Source organism: Chironomus tepperi, unplaced genomic scaffold, assembly GCF_022539635.2.
Source record: "Chironomus tepperi strain 1889 unplaced genomic scaffold, CSIRO-AGI_Ctep_v1 contig_359, whole genome shotgun sequence".
Lineage (NCBI taxonomy): Eukaryota > Metazoa > Arthropoda > Insecta > Diptera > Chironomidae > Chironomus > Chironomus tepperi.
In genome coordinates this window covers 1,846,383-1,870,616 of record NW_027226481.1, presented here as the reverse complement: position 1 = coordinate 1,870,616, position 24,234 = coordinate 1,846,383, and the positions used below count along the sequence as shown (strand labels likewise).

At 31.7% G+C, this 24,234-nt stretch overlaps 1 protein-coding gene across 2 annotated transcripts; it reads left to right on the top strand.

Moving 5' to 3' along the window:
- The first annotated feature begins 1,275 nt into the window (after positions 1 to 1,275).
- Positions 1,276 to 24,234, top strand: AMPdeam (AMP deaminase). 2 transcript variants are annotated; one of them, XM_070646403.1, is made up of 5 exons: positions 1,276 to 1,625; positions 12,249 to 12,426; positions 19,759 to 20,066; positions 21,412 to 21,947; positions 22,106 to 24,234. In XM_070646403.1, exons 1-5 carry the CDS (start codon positions 1,544 to 1,546, stop codon positions 23,255 to 23,257), a joined length of 2,256 nt encoding a protein of 751 aa, XP_070502504.1. In that variant the 5' UTR covers positions 1,276 to 1,543; the 3' UTR covers positions 23,258 to 24,234. The 2 variants fall into 2 exon arrangements, with proteins under 2 accessions (XP_070502504.1, XP_070502503.1); XM_070646402.1 differs by lacking the exon at positions 1,276 to 1,625 and adding an exon at positions 8,345 to 9,214.

Sequence of the window (24,234 nt, the reverse complement as noted above, 5' to 3'; positions counted from 1 at the left end):
TTTGAATTGTTTTCGAGTTTTTCCGACTATTTTTGTTATTAATTTACAGGAAAATTCCAAGAAAATGTTTGTTTATAGCTTCATAAAATCGATTATTTTTACAAAGAAGAACTTTCCTCATATTTGCTCTGTGTAAATATGACTAATGGGTGTAATTTTAGTGGAATTAATGTTTCTGAAACAGCTTGAAGTCGATTTAATGGCTGAATATTATAGGTAATAAAAAATAGTCGACTAGAACTGTCAAAAAATATTCAAAAATCAGAACCTTACAAATTTTACGGTAAAGCACTTCAACAGATTTTTGCAAAGCATTTCAAAAGATTTTTAACGACAATGCTTGAAAACCATACAAATGCAAATTGTTTTGAAATTTGAACGACAAATTAGAATAGTCTTAAATTAAATACAGTAGAAGCTTTATTTTTGATCAGAAAATAGAATTTTTCCAAAATAAATCTTAATTTTGCATTAAAATCATAAAATAAAAATTTAACGGATTCTAAAAATTCAAATTAAAAACATTTGAAAGGTTCTCAATGAAACTCAAAAGAATTCAAATTCTCAAACACCGTTAAATTTCAAAAATCAACAAGCAACAATAAATCAACAATTTAATCGATGTTGTAACAAATATCGAGGTCAAATGCACCATAACAATCATGAATTAATAGTCTAAACATAAATGATTACTCAGAAAAAGACAGGAAGTGCTCAAAAGCTGTTAAAAGCAACATTGTCAATAAAATCAAAAGGATAGCGTGACTTGATGAAATTTAAAAATAAAAAGAAACATGGAAAAAGTTTTTCCTCCTTTTTCATCCTCTCTACGCCACAAAATTACCATGCGCGAACAATTAAATAAAGTAACAGCACAAGAAAAGTGTTCTATTTTATTGTTACCCAAGGCACTGCCGTGAATTGCTTCTTATTTTTTCCACTTAAACTTTTGTTTGCCTTACAATATAAAGGTTCATTTTTCATCATGAAAAAGCCGCTGCTACTGATTATTTACAAACTTATAATTCAGTTTATTTGTGTGTGTGCGACTGCCTCTCACTGCTCTCTTTTCGGACACATGTGAACACACTCAGTAATAGCTTGATATTCTTATTATTCTAATACAGCACAGCAATCATATGTTTAAGCATTTACGTCTCTCATCGAGAAGAGTAAGGCAGAGAGATTTTTTGAGAATCCAAAAAACATACAAAAAAACTGCACTTGATGATTCTTCTTTACAGTCATTCGTTTTCCTCACAGAGATTGAGTTTCATATGCGCGACTGTGTGAAATCGTTCAAAAAAGTTCTCTTTGTTAGTAGTTATTAGTCACTCGAAGTGGAAAGGCTAGCCGTAACAAAATAAAGTTTTAAAATCATTAAAATAAATAAGTCAAAAATTAAAGGAAGAAGAAGTTCGTGTCAGAAGTAATAAAACAATTCATAATTGTGTGATTAAAGCTGTTTTGTGACTTAAAAGTGATTTAAAGACAAAAACAAAAAGAGAAAGTCAAATAAACTTTTATTGTGAACCAAAAAGATATGACAAGTTATCAATCAGGCAGAAACTTTGGATTTGATATTGATATGGATATGGACTTGATTGAGCATTCAAAGAAACGAGGTAAGTGCTACGCAATTTCATAACTTATTTTTTCTCACTCATTATGGATTTGAGAAAAAGGAGAGGAAAACAGGCAGCAAAAAGGAAAATTTTATCGATCGGCCATTTTTCCCCCATACGAAAAAAAAAAGATTTTGTATCTTATTGTGTACCGTACAGACATGTTTTTACTTCATACTTTGCCTTACTCAATAATATGAAATACTGGAAAGAATTTTATTCTTCTCATCGAGATATCGCATAGGAAGTTGTTGCCGATAGGGAGTGCTTCATGTCAATTTACATGCAAAATATTATAAAAATTTAGTGAAACGTAGCATTTTTATTTTGCTGTATGTGTTGTTTAATAGTTTCTTACGTGACGTCACGATAAAAGCTGAATTTAATTGCCTAAATGAAGAATGTTGTGGATGCAAAAAGCAGGTTTTATGTTGCTTTAATGTTGAGTGTTGGACTCATTTCTTTTTATGTTGAGACATGAAATGTTGAACGAGTTACATGAAGTTTAGTGACCGAGCTTAAAGGTCGTTTAAAGAAAGGCTATTCTTGCTCTTATTAAGCTATTCGGAAAGCTCAAAAATTCACCAAATTGTTGGATTTGTAGGGTTTACAGACATTTTATTGCTGTTGCTGGGTTTTAAACATTTTTATCGTTTTTGAAAAGACTTAAAAATATTGCCGTTGTAGGGTTTTAGAACTAAATTATTAACATTATGAAGTCTCTGAATGTTTTTTTTAGAGGAAAAAAGCCAATTTGAGTTCTCCACAGTTTGCTAAGAACCGGCAAAATTTTAAATCTCATTCCACAATTCCGAAAACCCTACAAATGTTTTTTATTCCATCCATTTAAACCAAAAAGCAAAATTCCAAAATAATACATATTTTTGCCAATCTGTCTACTTTTCAACCTACTTGATAAATATTGCAATCCACTCAATTTCCAACTATTGACTCAAGCAATTTTTAACTGTAAATTTGTCTAGTCGGTTAGCATACAGTTCGATAATTGGCAGTTAAAGCTACATTTGACGTCGACAGAGAATTGAGTAGCAGAGAATGCTAATGCTGAGTGTGGGAGATGTCTCAAAACAGAAATGTTGTTCTGATTACAAAAGCTTCTTAATTGTTTCAATTTTGCATTCTGTAAAGGCTTTGAGACTACTTGGAAGGAATTAAAATGATATTTTTTGTTTTTCCATGTAATGAAATGAATCGAAGTTCCTTATTGCAAAATTTTACATTTCCATCATGTCTTGGTCTATTTAATTTCATGTCAGTTTGCCAAGAAATTCCAGCAATTTTAATAGACACAAAAATTTGTAATATCCATGCACGCTTCCCCAATATTTACACAAAAAAATGAAATTCATAGTTTATTACTTCCATACATCATCAAAAACTCAATAAACTCATTAATGTCCATCCACATGAAGCGCAATTCAGCACAAATTTTTACAAATTATTAAAATTATTTTGAGGGGTCTTCGGTATGAATAATTTGATTTTTACGGGAAATACCTAACTGAAATTTTGAAAATCTCAACGGATTTTTCGATTAAATTGATTAATTTTTTGGTATTAAATGATTATTCAAACCGAGGACCCCCAAAATTTTCACTTGATTTTCACATTTCGTACATCCATAATAATAAACAGCACAGAGAAGTTCATGGGAAGTTGAAAAATAAAGACACGAGCATCTCGTCTGTAATTTGCCAAAAATCTGTCTCCTAACAATGAGACTGTTTTGATGAATTCGCTGTGAATATGTTGAAATATGTTCCTTTAATTAAATTCATTTGCATGCGATTTTACATTTACACATCCACAAGTCAGCATGCATACAGTTTTTAAGGATGATATATCTCTTCCGTATGTCAGTTACAAAATGTTTTGGTCAATGTGAATTAATTGGAAGCAAATTTGATATTTTTAGATTTTATTAAGCGAATGCTGTGATTATTATACATAAATATCAGCATGCATATTCATGAGGCATGAACTTTTCGTATCTACTGCAAATCGATCGTAATGATTTACTGCCTGTATGTTTAAAACTGGATGTGGTTCTGGAATTTAATTAATAAAGTTAGGAATTTTAATTAATTTTGAACTGGAGGCTTGGTGATTAAAAGTAATGGCACATACTTCCGTTTATTGCAAACTTGTTCTATCCTCTATCTGCAAAATGCTGCTATAATGAACTGTATTTTCTGTTCTTGAGAAGATAAAATTTCCAACGGTAAAAAATATTTCAAAATTTTACAATATTCGTTAAGTTTAACGAAAGAAGAAGCCAACTTCAAGTGTGTTCTTAGTAAAAATTGAAAACAATCAAATTTTGTTAATTACAGTCTAATTAACACATATTAATATCAAAAGTTATGTATCAAAGGTCAAGTGAAGTGTAAAAGCAATAAATTAAGCTGCTAAATTCATTTTTTGTTACAAGATAAAGATCCAGTGAAGAAAAACATCCAGAACGTCTAATAAATGAGAATCTAGTAAGTTAGGCCATGTTTTCTAGAAAAGTCACTAAAGCAAATTAATTAAAAAGATCAAAATCATTTATTTAAACCATAAAATTCACCTGTTATGATAATGAAAACATCGTAAACGACTTTTTAAGTGCAGTACTGATGAGATTCTTTGCTAGAAGTATCACAATCAAGTCAACATCATTAAAAATGTAATTGAGTTATTCAAGTTTCAAGAAAGAATTCTCGCTTCTGTTATGGTACAAACATTTGCTAAATTAAATTGTCTACATTCATTATTTGTGTTTGCTTGCACAGCGTGATAAGCGAATAATGATTTTAATTTAATTTTGGAAATGTAATACTACCAACAAATTTTGCTGGATATACAGTAGTCGAAATGTGCAATTGAAATTGAATCGAATATGGCAAACTTATGAAAGTAATTAAGCCACTTCATGTGAATACAAATGTAATGAAATATTTTTGTTCAATCGATAATGATTCAATTGTAGATTTTAATTAAGGTTGCAGTATTGTCGAATTGAATGCTGGATTTCTTGATAAAAATATGAACTATAATTTTTAACGGTTTTGAATAATTTGAATTTAAAAAATGAATTTGTATGGTTTTCAGACATTTGTAAGAATTTATACAGTTTTACCAAATTCACCTCAAAAATTTGCGAACGTTCGATTCAAAACTATTCAAATGTTTGATTCAAAACTCTTCAAATGTTTCTAATTTTCACCTCTTGTATTATTCGTCTCTTATTAAATTCGATCCGGAATCCGGATGTATCATAGTTAAATCCAAAACAACTATGACATTTTCTATTATATCCAAATTCGTTCTATATTTAAATGCAAATGAGTATAAGTATGGCAATAACATAAACTGCATACAATGTATTAAAATATGTGTACGCCTTAAGAGCTGAATAACAAGCTATTGTCAAGCTGTCGGCAGCACATTTGAAAATTTTAATTTTTATTATAATGCAAAATTCTAGTTTGTGTGTCAAACAATAAAGCGAGTCAATTCAAGCAATTACTGAGACATGGATGTAGAACTTTATCACGGTATCATTTCAGTCATCAAATATTAAATGCTGATAATGAGTCGAGGTGTTAATTTGATAAAACAAAAAAATTAAACACTTTGTTATCATGAATTTGATTAAACATTAGTTGGGTAATAATGGATTTTAAGTCATGAATAAACAATTCGATTTGGCGCTCAAACAAAGCATGTTATTGATTATTTATCGAATATATGTTAATTGGTGTAGCGAAGTAATTTGGTTAGCTTTGTGGATTGAACTGCTATAGCGAAATTGTAAAATAAATTATTTAAATTTGAACCATAATTAACGTTCAAAAAAAATTTAAACAGATGAACGACAAAATCTTATTTGAATAAATAACGGTCATTTATTTTTTGAAAACGAAAAGATGCGAAAGGTGATGCAAAATTTCAAAAATCAATTGTCCGTTAAATCAATATATTCAAATTAATATGCGTATTGACACTTTTTATTACAAATCCAGCAACAGAACCAACTCATATGTCGTAGACTGCTCTAAATTTCAAATTTTCCCATAAAAAATAAAACAACAAAAAGCAAAAAACTTCAACTTCAAAACTTTCAATGTCAAATTCTCCATTGACATACATTCTACAGTTTATAGCACCCAATAAACAGCTGTTTGTAGTAGTTTTTTTACGATAAACAGATTGTGAGTTGAGAAACTCAAGCCTTTAACCTCACATCTTCAATGCTTCATCTCCAGAACGTCATTTGAATAATGAATACATTTAAATTTATTACAATTTTCACGAAAACACGCATGCTGGTCAAAAACAAAGTTTTTCCTTTCTTTCCATCTTTTAAAACTCGATCAACGACATTTCTCGTGTTCTCAATAAACTTTTATTTAATTTCGGTGTGCAATTGGAGAAAAATATAAAAAATCTTCTTTTATTTTGCGTTTTTCGTGAGCCTTGAATGAAAAAATCTGAGATTATTAACAAGTGTGTGGATGGAAAATTTCATTTCACTGTTCTGTATGTCATGGAAGACTATTTTTTATTGTAAATATATAAATTTTCTTTATATCTTCACATTTTCGTGAGTTATAAACGAAGTGCGACATTGGAAGAGAGCAAAGATCTCTGAATCGTGTCCAAATATTAATATTTATTGACTATAAAGTGTTTAAAGTTTGATTAATTTCATACAAATGGACTATTTTGTTATTTTAAGAGCCTTTTACCAACTAAGCTTCAAAAAATAAATTTATATAATTTAACAGACATTTAATTTTCGAATTTACGCGTCTTTTCTATTAAAAAAGGTTTTTTTTAGTGTAATTGAGGCATCGCTTTAAAAAACCCTTGAATTTTTAGAATTTTTAAACATAATGGACATTTTGATTTTGAATTCTAATCCATAATTTTTCAAATTTTGAAAACCGTTTTTGAAAACTAAATTCTTTATGCATCATTAAAATAATTTACAACCCGTAACCAATTCATCACAATAAATTAGCTATTCTCTACTTGCAAAATTTAATTTCGCTCATCCAATCATAGCTAAATAAATTCTATTTTTCACATAATATCAGTGCCAAAAATAGGATTTATGAATATTTTTAATAAAGTTACCTGACACACTTAATACTAATTAGTATGAAGACATACAATTAATATTTCTTTCAGTTTGTTCTTTCTATAAAAAATTAAGTCGACCGTCTGCCATGCTGTGAAGAAATTGCAATAAATAATGTAGGAATTGCGGACGTGTAAATGAATTATTTTACTTGTGGTCGACAGAATTTGAGATGTTTGATAAGATAATAATGAAATTGTAAAAAGAGCATTTATTGTTACGTTAATTAATTAAATTATTCAACTAAGAGAACAAGTACATGACACATAAGAAATATTTTTTGTGACATTTATCTTTACTGTGTCATGTACAGTGCCAATTGAGAAAATTCTTCATCTTCTATTCTTAGGCATATATGCTAATTATTTTATTTTGATGTTGCCTTAAAAATTCCCCAATATGAAAGTTGAAAAATGCATTGAAATAATTTTTCAGCAATTTTTTGAAAATTCAAAAATATAACGGCTATTTGAAGTTTGAATTTTTAACGAAATTTTGAAATTCAAATTTTTTAATGATTTTTTAAAACTCAAATTTTTAACGGTTTTCTAAATTTTCAAGCAACAAATCAAAAAGTCATCAAAAGCTCAATTCCCAAAAAAGCACAAATAAGAACCAACTTAACATCCATAAAACTACTCAAAAAAGAAAATAACAGCACACTTACTTGACATAATACCGTGAAAATATCAAGTCTCGAACAATAAAAAAATCAGAACTTTTCACATTATTATTTACGTCACGTGCTGTCAGCCTAAATAATTCACCTTGACATTCTAATGAAAACAAATGAAGAAGTTTATTGACATGTCTCAGTTTATTGATCATTATAAATTTAGGTACCGAATAGAATTTATAAAAATAGCGAATATTTTTAAACTAAAACAAGGAAAATCAATAACGTCATTGCCTGCAGACATAGATGAATATTTTTATGAAAATAGCAAGCAACAAAAAATTATTATTTGTGACATTGATCATGAAAAAGCCGAAAAACAAGCCGCGATTCTAGCGAATAAATTTATCATATTAATTAATACCTATAAATTGTAGCTTGCGTATTGAGGAAAAAAGAAATGTTTACATTTTAACTTTACACGCCGACGTTGGTCGTCAAACTTATCAGAACATGTGTTGGATTTGTTTGGATGTTGCATGTCGCACCTGCAGTAAATAAATATCTCAAAATAAGCCGATTGTCAAAAAATATTCAGAGGATGAAAAAGTTCGTTATGCAAAGATTTGAATTTTATTAAATTTGAAAACTGTACAAATTCTGAAACTGTTGGTTTTGAGAATTGAAACAATTGTATGGATTTGAAGATACAATTTGAATCTTAAATATTGCCTGAAAACCCTACAAATGTTTAAGAAATTGAATGGCTCTAAATCAACATTTGTAAGGTTCTACATCAAAAATTCAAATTTTTCGGTTAATCCATTCAACGTCAATCCCTGAAAAGAGATTTTCCTTAGTATTTTTTTCACAATAAACACAATATCGTGTATTTTAAGAAGAAAAATACATAACAAAGAGAATGATCGGGGAAAAATCTCACATCTATATACTCTTGTAGGTTAGTTGTCTGCTGAGAAGCTAGATGAAAAGATCAAGAAACGTTTTCTGTCCGGATAAAATTGTGATAAATCAATTATCGTGCGTCTAATTTGTTCTGTGTGTGACTCAATCACTCAAAATATTGCATCAAAATCCATAAAAATAAAGAGAAAAAAATCAAGTCATTGTGCCAGACGATAAAAGTTTTATCAATAAATAACGGGCACTACGGTAAAGATAACGAAAGTTTATTTGATTTCGTGCCCTAAATAGACAGTACGCTTCGCGACTTCTTTCACTGTCGGCTTTTTTCAGTTGTATTTTAGCATTTAATCGAATCATATCGGATGAAAATTTCACAAATTTTTGTGGAATTTTCTATTATTTAAAAAGATATAAAAAGTTTTAATGCACTAAGAACAAAGAAAAGACATTTTTATAAGGAACAAAGAAAAGTGACAAAAGATTGACCGAAAAACCTTATTTATTATTTTTTTCTGTGTTTATTTTTAAAAAGTGCAAAAAAATTCATCAAAATTTACAAAGAATATCCCAAAAATCAGTAAAGGAATTACTCAGAACTAAAGTCACGTGATCAGGAAGAGACTTTTTGTGTATGCTTTAAAAAAAGTGTTTTATTTATAGACTTAGAAAACACGCCAAATTTTGAAACGAGAAATTGACTACACAACTCAGTTATTTGCGTGTGTGCCGTGCATTAATTTGTTGACTTTTCAAAGAATTTCAAAAATAAAAAGATGAGTTCAAGAGGATTCTTATTGAGAATGCCTGATGATGACTTATACGATCAGCCTGATCGTCGTCCGTTAAGTCCAAACATTATAGTCTCAAGATCAGACTTTTTTGACGCTCAGGATGGAGGTAAACTTTTGTTAAATTTTGTGATCATATTGTTGCAGTCATTTACGTCATTAAGTGATGATTGTCTGGGGATTGAAGTTTGAAATGAAAATAGAATTGAGTCTGGTAAAGTGCATTATTAATGGGATCAAATTATATTTTAAAGCTTAATGCTCAGTTGAATTTACAAAGCTAAACCAGCCTTTTCATCTTGTTGAATCTAATTTTTAAGTATTTTCTGGCAATTTAATTTCCTATTCGAGCAGCACAACGTGTTCACTAGAGCACCGCTATATCGCCGTATTTACGGTATGACTCGAAGTTACCCTGATGCCATCGTGATGGTTAATTTCGACACTTTCGGCTCACCGCATTGTGCTGCTCTGGCTAAACGTTATAATTTTAACTTAACATTAGAGTCTGGATTAGATTCTTAATAGCGGAGAAATGGCATCAAGTCCACTGTTAGAATATTACTAGTATCTGGATGATTTTCTTTTCGAACTTTTACTCATACGAGTTGAAGCTAGGTGCATTGCAGGATACTTCAGGTCTTGAATGACATCCCTGCAATTTGGAGAGCTTGCAAGTGGCTCGGTTCTCACTAAAGCTTTTGATTGATTCAGACTACCGATTATTGGAAAATTAATCCAGATTAATCGATATGATTGAGCATATCCATGTCATTGTTCTTTGTCAGTTCAAATAATAAGATCCCCAACTCTGCTTAAATTTTCCCAAAATTAAACCACAAAGTAATTCTCATTACATTTTGACGGGACTTAATTAAAATGCTTATTTATAGCTGTTTATTTAAAAAGACACAATACTGGGTCAATAACTCATCTGATCGCGATTCCTTATTGCATCTGTCAGTGAATACATTTGACGTCATTTAAGATTTATTTTCTGTTTATCTACTATGTATAATAGAAATCGTAAGCACATCATTTAATAGATTCAAGGATGGCAATTAAGGAGAAATTTAACTGCCAGATTTAGATTAAAATTTAATGCAGCATCAAAGGCTGTTAATTAATTTAAATGTCTTAATAAAATTCAGACTATTCATGACATACTTTTAAGTAGAATAAAGACCTCAATTTATCATCCTTTTTCGATCTCATTTTATTATTTACGGACCGAAATAATATTTCATGAATCCCATAAATAGCCATAAATATTCTCGACTCAAAGGATGTCGTTCTACTTTGACATTTTAAAAGTGATTGAAAATTACGCGATCAGAAAATTTTGTAGACAGCGACGACCCAATAACATGAAAGTGCTGAAGATGAGTTGTTATTCACACTCATTAGCATGATTATTAATAGATAGGCGCTTGGATATGAGTCTGTTTACTGAAATTTTACACAGAAATTTCTAGAAGGTTGGAAAATTCATGTATGCTGCACAGAAGCTTTAATTCGACTTGGATTTTGTACGGATGAGTCGACTCAAGTCGACTTGATTTCATATAAAATTCAAGTCGATTTCGAGCTCTGGCTACATGAAAGTCAACAAAAGAGCTTATTTAAGTGAGGAAACCCCGAAATGAATTTCGGAGAGACGATAATGTTGCATTGAAGGTCATTTGTGTTTACATTGTTGTCTTATCAAAGCCTTAATGGTTATGACGTCGTACAATTATGACATCCAATAATATTGTTTGAAGCTCAAGGGCATCGTCAAGGGAAGTTGAGGACAATCATTCCTTCTTATATTTAGTACATACAACCGCATTGTGCCGGATGCATTTGAAGCATTCACTTATCCTTAGCTAAATTTCAGAATGCTTAGGTCATTTAATGTGGCATTTCCGAATTGAAATGATTCAAAAAGGCATCATGCCTTAGAGACTTCCATAAGATAGTAACAAAAACAATACAACACAGCTCCTTTTACATTTATGTAAATCTTCCCACAAAACTTCATGCTTGTATTTGTTCATTTCTAATTAATTTTCTATTGTTGTGACTCAGTTGTGCTGACGTAAATCTATGATGTTCTTGTGTACACAATAAACACTCACTTCAATCCTTTAATTCAACTCAATAATTTGTTTATATTTGAAATAAACTTAAATGATCATAAGATAATCGATGTATTTACTGTGTAAATAGTTTTATTCACTACACAACATATACAAAAGATAAGGACAGGGGTAGACGCTGGGTAAGAACTTGATTTGTGAATGGGATTTGCATTGAATGGGGATTTGATGGGTTTTGTGATGAATTAGATGACCTGCTTTAGGACTGTTCATTTATTGCGTACACAAATGGTCAGGTTATAAGAGAACTGCTACTTAGTCATGTAACCGTCAAGGCTCCTTCACGTCTTGTCGTCAAGGTTCCCTCACGTCTTGCCCTTAAGTCTTGTAATCGGACTGGGTGCATGGACTTATTGTACTGCTTGACATTCTCTCTTTCCACCAAAACCCCAAACCCCAAAATCCCACCCCAGCCACAACACAACTCAAATAATCAACTGCTAGAAACTTGTTTGTACATAAACTCCTTTTCATTTCTGTTTACTTTTTGTCATCCGTTATGTTCTATTTACTTGGTTTTGTCTTTCATTTTGTTGTTGCTTTATTTTTTGCCTATCTGAATATTTATTTATTATTGAATGATTAATAGTGATAGTAATGTCGCTCTGCTGTATCGATGCAGTGTATCATGCAAAATAGCACTTTATGTCTTGTAAGCAATTTCATAATTTTCTACTTCAATTCAGTTGAGATTAAGCATTTGCTGGAAGTAGACGAAACTAGAAATTGAATAAAAAATGAATTTTAATCGTTCAGATTCTTTAAAATTTACGGAAGTTCTGAATGATCCAAAGTTTTTGACATTTTTAAGACAATGGGAAATGGCAAGACGGCCAAGTGCCGTACGGGAAATTTTTAAAAGTAATTTTAAGTTCAAATACTTTTTAGACTAGATTTATTAATTATTTTTAATTTTATTTCTTCCACTTTCATTTATTTTCATGTTCTGCTTGACATTTATTTTTGTTATGCTGTTTATCAATTACGATATACATAAAATAGATAGTGAATCACCGGCAATGTCGTTAACCGGAGCTTCAAGCTCTCAGATGCCAAAGAGCCCGGAATTAGAAGAACCTGATCAATTGTCTAATCAAATATCGGCTGCATATGAAGTTCCACAATTTCCAATTGAACAAATTGAGAAGAAGTTGCTGTTGCAGCGTCATTTGACGGCTAAGTAAGTAGACATTTGTTGATTTGTTAATTCTTTTATGGTTGATTTAGATGGAATTTTAGTGGTAGTTGTTAAAATTAGTTCTATTTGTCATTATAATAAGTTCATGTAATTGAAGTAGTGAAATCACTGCTATATGCTACTGCTAGTGATTTATTGTATATAATTCGACTGATTTCTACTAGTAAGAGACTGTCATATGTATGTGCACTGAACAACTTCGAGTGAACAAAAAACTTAAGCAGCTAGTCATTAAATTGCCTATGAGTCTTAACGTGTTTTGGTCCGCTCGGGGAAAGATCAAACTGAATTTAGTACATAACCGATACAAGGCTTTGTTTGACAGCCATTTGGAAGTTAAATACCTTTTGATAGCCATTTGGAAGTCAAACGAAAGTCGATATCCTTTACCCGATCGGCCGGCATAAATGATCCACGTGGAGTCCTATCTCGAACAGCACAACGTGTTCGCTAGGGCACCGCTATGTCTCTGTATTTGTGGTAAGCCGGGAAGTTGCTCTATTGGTACTGTGGCAACTGATTTAGATCTATTTTCTTGATTACAAACTAATTATACCGCCCAGGATTATTGTTGGAATCACCGTCTAATACTCAAGTTCGAATTAGATTTGAATCTAAAATGATATTAAATGGAATAGAAATTCTAGGAATCATAATGTTCTGGTCCTCAATTTTCAATCCTTGTACCACAAATCACTTTATAATCGAACTGATATACTCATATTCACCAAGATTGAATATCAAATTGTCAAATCCACTTACACACGAATCCACATACATCTATGTATATTCAGAAACTCAATAAGCATTTCCATCAAACAAGCCTTTCATCAAACTTCATCGAAATTAAAGTGAAATATCCATCACTAAGCAATCCAAAGCAATTTTTTAATTAACCTTTTCTTCAATTTCCCAAATGACCAAATTTGTCATATCCAATTAATAAATTCGTTTATAAAAAATTGTCACTAAGTAATTGATCGTCATTTTGAGCTGTATGCTCAAAGCCAGTCAAATTAATTGCATTTATCGATGAAATGTGAAAGAAAAGAAAATAACATTTTCCTCCCGTGACTGCGCATAGCTCAATTAATAGTTTGTTATTTTCGCTAACTGCCCGACATTGAAACTGAATTTTAGTTCTCGAGTGAACGTTTTCGTGTAAATTTCAAGTGCAATAATCCACATCGATCGATTTGTGCCTTTTACTGTGTATTTTGTTTCTGTGTCAAAAGCTGTGAGTTGCTTTGCTGTATTGAAGTTGTTATTACAAAAATTTTCGAACTGATAAAGCACATTTATGAGTTTAGTCTGATAATTCTCTATGCGATGCTGGATTTTCTATTTTTAATTCTATTTTGTTCCCTTCACACATTTGCTGTTATTTTTTAGTCATGCTTATAAAGTGAACGTACTCGATATTCATGAATGCCCAGTAGATTAGAAATATGAAGCTTCCAGTGTGACATTAGTAATGATTATTTGATGATCGCATGAACAAAATGATTTAAATAGAAGAGTGATTAGTAATGTGTCGCATGTGATAATGCCAATGACATGTGACGCATGATTTGTGTGATAATGGATGTGAAATTGTTGGACATAAATTGATAATGTTTTGAAATTTGATTCCTTGTTAAGGGTTGTTCACTTATTATGCACAGGAAAGGAGATGTGATTTAAATAATATGGAGATATTCTTAGAATTCTTAGTTGCACCAACCTGCTGTGGTAATAATTGACCAATCCTTGTCCATAATCTACAAGTAGACAGGAATACCTCAAAACGGTTGATCGATCTAAGATCCAGCTACAAGCCGGTGTGACTCTGATCTGCTGTTTGATTCGATTTTGGTTTAAATCCGGCAACATGCCAGAGTCATGCCTGCCTGGTGTTGAATTTCTAATACTTGTGCCTTTCGAGATCAACATATTTAAGAAGAGCTTGAAAGAGCTAGAACAGTCAAAGGGACCGCTTTTAAGTACCATGGTGGTCTTTCTGTACTATGAAAGCATGTTCTCTGCCAGCTAGGGATTTAGATCTTAACCCTTCCTCGTCCTTGCTTCTACCTCATTACTTGGACATCGTGGTATGTCCACCTTGAAAATTCATAATTCACCGACTTCTAGCAAACAAGATTGCTCCAATTTTGAAAGCCATAAACAAATTTCTATTTTTGTATCATAAAATATCAGCAAATATTGACTCATTAGCATAAACAGCAGCACTTCAAAGAAGTATTGACTCAGTCAAAACAGAAGGAAATCCTTTTCCTAAGAAAATAATCATCATAAACTTAATCATAATTTATATCCAAAATATAAAACATAAAGATTCTCAGAAGAGCGGCCGAGCACTTAATCCTTTATTTACTTACTTCTCCACAAAGACACGATTGCATAATAATTGTGCCTGCCAATGTATGCATGATATTCATCACACAATAATTTATTTCATTTCCATCGTCAAATGTAATTTTATATTACATATTTTTCATCGTCATCGCATTACTGCCTCTTTTTTTTTATTTTTCCGATTCCATTTCTATATCTTTCCTTTATTTCTTACCAATATTCCTATATATGAAAGCCAATTTATAAGCGACAGCGTGCAGGCTTAAAGGAATTGAAATTTAATTTCATTTAGTTTTGTGTCTTCATTTAGCAAAGTTGCTTGTGTTCAATTATTTAAGTGATATAATTAATTTAAGGGACAGGATGTTTGGACTCGCGTCAGATGTGAAGAGATTATTGATGGAAAGATCACTTCTGATGTCTAATGGGTAAACAAATGTGTTTTGAGTTATTGCATCCTTAATAGCTATTTATTGGAGTTAATTATTCAATTCTGTGCCTTAAAGTTCTTCCATACCTTAAATCAGTGATGAGCAACCTTATATTTTTGCGACACATTTTAGTGTTTAACCTAAACTGAAACCAAACACGGCATATAGTTCATGGCAATTCCAAAAATTATTTGGCTGAATATTAATGTTCCGCGGAACGCAGATTGCCAACCACTGTCCTAAACTCTTTTTATTTATCGATGTGATGTAAAATAGTCACGTTTCTAACTCAATTGAATTTTCATGAAGACTGAACTATAATAAGTTGGAAATTTATGGGTTTTAGGATGAATTGAGTGCTGTTGAGGAATTGTTAAAGTGTTGTTGGATTTGGAATATAATAAAGTGACGCTTAATGAATTAAAAATGTTGCAAATGTGATGTTTAGAATTTTGCTGCGGTCATTCCAGTATAGATTGTGTGACTCGATGGTGGAATGGCTTAGTACATCGGAACCCGATTATTGCGTCACCGATCCGGCAATAATGGGCTCGAGACTTGGCATGGTGAGGGCTTTAAACCACATCTGTAACCAAGTCAGAATTATATTGGCCTAAGACTGCATTTTTGTACGATTAATCGATATGGGCTATTCGGGATTTAATTAACCGTGCACCTCAGTAACCAGACCGTGCAAAAGCTTGTATTAAGCTTATTGAATCCAGATATATGCAACCATAAGCTTCGAAAATTCAAGAACATAAGACTAAGAATCATCAAATTACACCATAGAAAGTTATGGAAAATTCGACATTCCAAAACCAACGAAAATTCTCAGAATTCATCGATGTAATGCACACCATCTAATAATAATCCATAATAATCCCAAAAGTGAGCACATCTAATTCAAAATTATCTATCCGAAGGCCATTTAGTCACCAAGTCAGACATAAATGATCAACTCATTAGAATTGACATAAAATGAGCTACAAAAAAATGTAGTTCAATAATTCAATTGCGTGCAGCACGAAATATAGAAATAGATTTGATAAGTTGTGCTGTAAGGAATCAGCATAAATGAAAATGAGAAAATTTATGGCACTTAAAATTTATTTCCAATTTATTAAACTAAAAAGTGATAGGACATTGTGGTGGATCAAAATATCCAGCTTGACATTCGGTCATTGATGGTGGACAGAAATTCAAGACACGAATATGCATTGGTCCTGGTATGACATTGTTGGCCCGACGAACTACATCAGTATTGCAACATTCCATATATTTTACTTCAGTTCCAATTATCGTTGGATTGCAAACACCTTCATGCATCACAGGTCCGCCATATAAAGCACAACGAAGGTCACCACACGGAGTTTTGCACATTTTTCTATTTGTGGAATAAAAGAAAATAAAAAATCAATTAAAATTCCAATTTTATTTGTGGAAAATTTATTATGTACTCACGTGTTTGAGTCAAATGAGAAGCCTATGCAATTCCAAAATTTAATTAAGCTGCTTTTGATGATTGATTGTTTTGAAGAACAGAAAATTTGGCCGGCTGAACTGTTTGACGGTTGAAAGTTGAATGAAAAGTTTGAGAATTTTTCGCAAATTTCAAGGCTACTGAGATGAAAAAAATTGATTTTATTTCATGAATCTAATTCGTTACTTTGATTAAAATTGTTGTTGATGACTTTTCTCAACTTTTTGCAAGTTCTGACTGAATTATTTACCTAACAGTTTACTTAATTCATGCATTGTGCCTTGATTACCAACGTTGTATTCCCTATGATCGAATAGATTCGATAAGACCAGAGTCAATTCTAGGAATGGATTACTCAATACTGCTGACATTGATTAATTGATAGTTCTACTCCTGATTGAGCAATCAAACCATATATCCACAATCCTTCCTCTTACTCTCAATCCTTCTTCGATTTTCTCTGTCTGCTATGACAATTGCCAACTTTGTTGTCAACAAAGTCAATAAAAGCTTAAATTGTTACATTGTAACAAAGCAGAACAAATCGCTATAATGGAATCAAGTCAATTGACATGGAATTAAATGAATTATACGACATGTAAAGATCATAATCTTCACACTGGCTATTTATTGTCATTTGATCGATTTCAATTGGTATAATTTTGCAATTAAAGGGATTTAATAAGTGGGAATATTGAGTTTCTGGTCATTTGATGGCAAGCTACACGAATGTCATGTGTATAACTAGACATACGGTCGACAATACGCAGGCTATTTCATTTAGGGAAGATGATAAAGGCTTACTGAGATGTCATAAATAATTACATCTAAGCCAAAGCTTCCTAAATTTCCTAGAAACGATTCCTAAGCATAGAACCAAGATTTCTGAAGATTCTTAAAGATTTTCCGAATTAATCCTCAGTTTGCTTGCTTGCATCCAGCTTTAATCTCTTAAAAACCCTTAATAACAAAAGCTGCAAGAGAACATTCACACCACATCCTTAAAAGCAGCTCTTCTATTCTTATAAAAACACATAATCACCTCTTAAGTCAAGCAGCCAGCACTTGCAAGTCATAATTGTCACATTCTTTACTCAAGTGCAGTCAATGGGTCATGAAAAATTAATCGACGTTAAAAATTCAAAGTTTTTTTTTGCACTTCAAGTGCCATTGAGTCATTGAATAATTGAAGAAGCTTTTAAGCGTTTCATAAGTGATTGATCAATCGGAATTGGCTGCAAATTAGAAAAGAACAAAGAAAAGTTTTTCATTTTGTAAAAATGTCCATTTTTTTTATTGAAAAACATAAAATTTTATTCAGCATCGAGGACAGCATTGAGGTAAACAATCTTCAGGATATTGTTGTGGTTCACAATCGTAGTCACATCTTGGACAATGTTTGCTGCCAGGTGTTGGAAATGGTTGACATGATGATCCACAAATGTTGACTGGAACGCACTTGAAATCGCATGGATATAAAGGAACACAGATTGCGTATGGATTGCAGCCTTTTCTTGGTACTGAAACGTAGTTGCAACATGGGTCCATCTTGAATGCTGATTTATTTTTTTTTGGAACTTGAAAATTTAGGTCTTTCTTCGTTGAAGGTCGAAATGAAAATGAGGAAAATTTTTTTCACGTCAATTTCAAAGTTTACTGAGATTGAAAAACAAATTTTCACTAGAATTTCAAGTTCACTGAGATTGAAAAAAAAATTTTTTCTCACCATTTAAAATGTGAATGTTCGAACGGCTGGATTCCAGTCATAACAAGCAGCTTTGCATGGACATCCATAAACACATCCGCAAGGTGGTTCTCCACTCCTTATTTTATGCTGTACTCTGCACGGCGAATTTTCTTGACATTTTACGATGTAGCAAGGACTGCATGGAAGTGCAGTTTCACGTCGAATGTAGCAGCACTTATTGCAGTTGTTGGATTGATTGCAAGGCATTTTGGACTTGTAGATGTTGTAGAAATTGAGGAACTGAGAATTTTTGGAATTTACTGAAAATTTTGAAGTTTTTTTGACAATGGAAATTTTTAAACTGAAATATTGGATGAAATTTTTTCAAAGGTTGCTGAGATTTTAAATGTTTTTTGATCTCAAGAATGAATGTTGATAGGAGAGAATATGTCATTTTTCAAGAATGTCGATCTAGAGTAGGTAAAACGTTACTCGTTACCGATCCTTGTCGGTAGCAAATATGATCCAAATTTTGGACAAAGAGCATATATAATTGGATCTGAGTTAGATTTTATTCCTGAAAAAAATTACCTGAAAAAATGGAAAATTTTCTAAATAATTGAATCAAAATGCCAGTAAGCTTTGGTTTTTTTGTATTTTATTTTTGAAAAACTTTTAAAGACAAAAATTGAACTTTTTTTATATCGACACATTGAAATTTTCCGTATTAAGATGATGTTTGCAAAATTGTAAGCTTTAAAATCTTGTAATGCTCCAAGTTTCTCAAAAAATCTTGATTGTTTCTTGAAAATTAACATTCAGTAATGTACATCTTCAATTTTCCTGAAAATTTTGGAATTAGTTTATGGTGTTTGAATGGTTCTAAACCCAAAAAGTTGGATTTATGCTAGAAATTTGAATAATCATAATCCTCAGATCTAGATCTTGTTAGATTAGGTAAAATTAACATAATAAAGGATTCTAAAAATCTAGAAATTCGCAAATACTCCAAATATATTGCAATACTCACTTCCATTCTTGCAAAACAGCTTATCGTAACTCGAAGCACCATTACAAATCAAATTAGTGTTGCACATTGGACTTTCAAAAATTGAATTATCACAAGGTTCGATGTACAAGCTTGGTGGTGGCACAAACAGAATATTTTGATATGTTTGGCAGATAGTTGTGCATGGAGAATCCTTAATAAGGCAGTTGCAGCAGTCCATACTTGAAATTTTGAATTTAAATTGAGGAACAAGAAATTGACCAACTTTTCACTTGAAATTTGAAAATTAAATTGAGAAAAAAATTTGCAAAGTTTACTAAAATCAAAAAATTTTCTTAATATTTTACAGAGTAATGGAAATCGATCGTCATTCACTTGCGCCGGAGGTCCATCAGGCTGATGATGCTATATCGCTTGATGAGCACGACTTCGTGCCACATTTCCAACGTGTGTCAATTTCAGGCGAAGATACATCAGGCGTACCATTAGAAGATTTGGAAAAGGCATCACATTTATTAATTCAGGCATTGGAACTACGTGAACGTTATATGACAATTTCCCATCAATCATTTCCTCATACGACTGGCAGATTTGTACGTAAACGTCAAGAAAAGGATGCAAATGTTTATCATCATGACGATAAGAAGACAATTGCTGGTAAGTGCCCGATATTTAGCCTTACATCTCTTCCTCTTTTTATTTAATTTAACTTTTCTTTAATTTTACATGAAAAATATGAAAATTTTCAAAACTGAATTTACTCAAAACTAATTTAAGAACGACGAGGTAATCGATAAACAAAAAAATGTGATAAAAAATGAAATTTTTACTGTTGCCTTTGTTTGATTTGTGACTAATTTGCTGTTTATTTATTACAAACATACATGAAATCATGATATTAGACAGGATATAGATTACATTCAGTTATTGTCTTTCTGAATATTTGGGGTCGTTAACAAATGATGTCTATTGAATTATTGACTCATCATCAATTTGTGGTTTTACGACAGTGGTGTGACGCTGGTGTGACACTAAGCACACACAAGTGTGCCGCAGCACATAGGTTGTCTATCACTGCTTTAACTGTTTCAAATACACCAAATTATTAAACTACAAATTAAATTTTAGGGATAATTTTGAATGTCTAACTGTCTTGAGTAGACAACTGTTGCTCCTCTATTAAGCCTCACTCAAACCCAGGGCTGCGTAGCTTCATGTTTCTCACGGCACACCTTGTTTTTTAGCTCACACAAGTGTGCCGCGATACTCATTGATTCCCTCTTGAGCCCCACTCTAACTCCCCCTTCCAAAATCATTTAGACATCATTTTCAAATGACCCCGATATCAAAAAAAATTATATTTATAGACATCCAAATGACATGACATCGACTCATGTGATGAACTTTTGTTATGTATTGTATTTCAAAATAAATATCAGCATTATTTTATAAGCATATATTTTTTTTTTGTAGACTGAACTTGATCCTCAATGTCACATTGAGGTAATAAATGTGGTGCTGAGTTTATGTTTTTCATTAAGTGGATTGAAAAATGATTTTTTTTCTACACTCTGTTTTTTATTGATTGATTATGTTGAACTTACTATTTATATCCTTATGGATATTAGCTGTTGCATTGAGGGTTGATTATTGTGGATTTAAACTTTTTTAAATAATTGTTTCATTATTTTGTGTTTCAAAAAATTTAACGAAGTTTTCTAATTCAAATTAAATTTTGTCATCTTGGTTGATTTAAAATCTTTTTGTCCGTTAAAATTCAAATCTCATAAATTCGTTATTTGTTTTGTATTTTAACGAGTAATACTAAGTAACTGATAGCAAAATTCAAGCAAATTTTAAGAGTTGTGGCACAAACAAAAAATATTTTTCAATCCTATCAAAATTTTCGATTTTTCATTTGTATTTTTCGTCTCTAAGCTGCTCTGTAACTAAATTATTTTTAATGTTTTTCCGCACTAAATTCTTATTTTTTACAAACCAGAACATCCTGTAAATCCACCACCACGTGATGCTCCATGGAATATTGAATTCTTAGACGATTTAGACTGCACACTTAAGGCAGTCGATGGAACAATTCAAGTTTATCGTGATGCTGCATGTACAGACAAGTACGACTATCCAACACCAAAAGTAGATGAATTTATTCAGGATATGCAGACAATGTGCACAATGATTGCTGATGGACCATTGAAGTCATTCTGTTTCCGACGATTGAGCTACTTGTACTCAAAATATCAACTTCATGTCTTACTTAATGAACTTCGTGAATTGGCATCACAAAAGGCAGTTCCGCATCGTGATTTTTACAACATTAGAAAGGTTGATACTCACATTCACGCTGCTAGTTGCATGAATCAAAAGCATTTGTTGCGATTTATTAAGAAGACATTAAAGACTAATGCTGATGAAGTAGTCACGGTAACAAGAGCTGGACAGCAAATGACATTGCAAGAAGTTTTTAAATCCATGAATCTCACAACTTATGATCTCACTGTTGATATGTTGGATGTTCATGCTGTAAGTATAACGACTCTGAAGCTTATTTAAGGCTACGGATACTTTTCAAATTTTTCTTACAAATTTGGTCTTCTCGGTTGATTTAAATTCTGATTGTCCGTTAAATTTTTCAAAAGTGATTTACAAATTAACTAATTAATCCTTTCCATTTTCCGTAGGACCGCAACACATTTCATCGTTTCGACAAATTCAATGCGAAATATAATCCGATTGGCGAGTCACGTTTACGTGAAGTGTTCCTCAAAACTGACAATTATCTAAATGGAAAATATTTTGCGCATATCATAAAAGAGGTTGCGTCAGATTTCGAGGAATCAAAATATCAAAATGCTGAATTGCGTTTATCAATTTATGGAAAGTCGCGTGATGAATGGGAAAAATTAGCAAAATGGGGCATTGAACATAATGTTTATTCGGATAATATCCGTTGGCTGATTCAAGTGCCACGATTGTATGATATTTTCAAGACGAACAAAATGTTGAAATCATTCCAGGAGATAATTGACAACATCTTTTTGCCATTGTTTGAAGCGACTGCATATCCAAGTAAACATCCAGAATTGTATAAATTTTTACAATATGTTATTGGATTAGATTCGGTTGATGATGAGAGTAAGCCTGAAAATCCTCTCATTGATGCGGATATGCCAAAACCAGAGGATTGGACTGATGATGAGAATCCACCATATTCTTATTATATTTTCTATATGTACTCAAATTTAACTGTACTGAATAACTTCCGTAGAGAACGTGGACTTAATACTTTCGTCTTACGTCCACATTGTGGTGAAGCTGGTGCTGTTCAACATCTTGTTTGTGGATATTTAATGGCTGAAAATATATCTCATGGATTATTATTGAGAAAAGTTCCAGTTCTTCAATATTTGTATTATTTAGCTCAAATTGGAATTGCCATGAGTCCATTGAGCAACAACTCATTGTTTTTAAATTATCATCGTAATCCACTACCAGAATATCTTGCACGTGGTCTTATCGTGTCATTATCAACTGATGATCCATTACAATTCCATTTCACAAAGGAACCGCTGATGGAAGAATATTCAATTGCAGCACAAGTATGGAAGTTATCATCATGTGATATGTGTGAATTAGCAAGAAATAGTGTCATTATGTCTGGATTTGGACACAGTGTCAAACAACATTGGTTAGGTCCAAATTATACAAAGGAAGGAGTTGCTGGCAATGACATTACACGCACAAATGTTCCAGACATTCGCGTTGCTTTCCGTTATGAAGCTTTGTTGGACGAATTGGCAAATATCTTTAAAGTTGCGAATGAAAGTACATAGGGCTACGAGAATGAGGGGTTTAAAGCGGATGATGAATGGGACATGGACACTTAAGATTAATACAATCTCCTATAAACATACAAAACATACAAAAACAAGTTGTTAGGCACCATCAAAAAAATCTATAAAATTATTGTTGATCATAGAATTATTATATAATCATTAATATCCATAGAGTCGTAGGTATTTATTTACTTTACAAAGTAAAGACAAACAGAACTTTATTCAGGACCATGCGACATTAAATAAAATGCTTCATTAGTGTCTTACCAACATAGCCAAAAAAACAGAATATTGTAATACAAGTGAATTTTTCAATCAACACGAATTTTATTGGCAGGAAGAAGTTAATGACTTTGGTAGGGTGGGGATTGATTGTGACTTGATGTGGCTGATTCAGTGGTGGACAACCTTACAGCTCATTGGCAATTCTCGGTCGAAGCATACGATTCATGGCTTATCCAAAAGCTTTTGGTGCCGCGGCATCCAGGTTGCCCACCACTGACCAAATTGCTAGTTCCAATATCCTCAAAGTCCAGTCAATCCTCATCTCAAATTAAATATCCTATTTAAATGCTTTTTATTAAATAATCCAGCATATACACACAAGTCACACCATAAATATATATTTCATCCAGAAAGGAACGATAAGGAACGCTATTTATGAGACAAAAGTATAGGAATATGTGATGTTTTGTAATATCATTAATTAATTAATTAGAAAAAATCATAAAAAATGATGAATTTATATAATGGAAACTCCAATTTAATCATATGTGTAGGCATCATGCAACACTTTTGACTCTTTATGAATCTTTTCTTACTAATTAGTGGACAGAAAGAACTTTTATAAATTCTATAGATTTATAATCAATCGTAGACGACGTTCGATAATGAATAAATCTGTAGCTATTCTATTTAAATAAATTTTAGATTCTTGTAACTCTTACTGTTGAAAAATTGAAAATAAAATGATA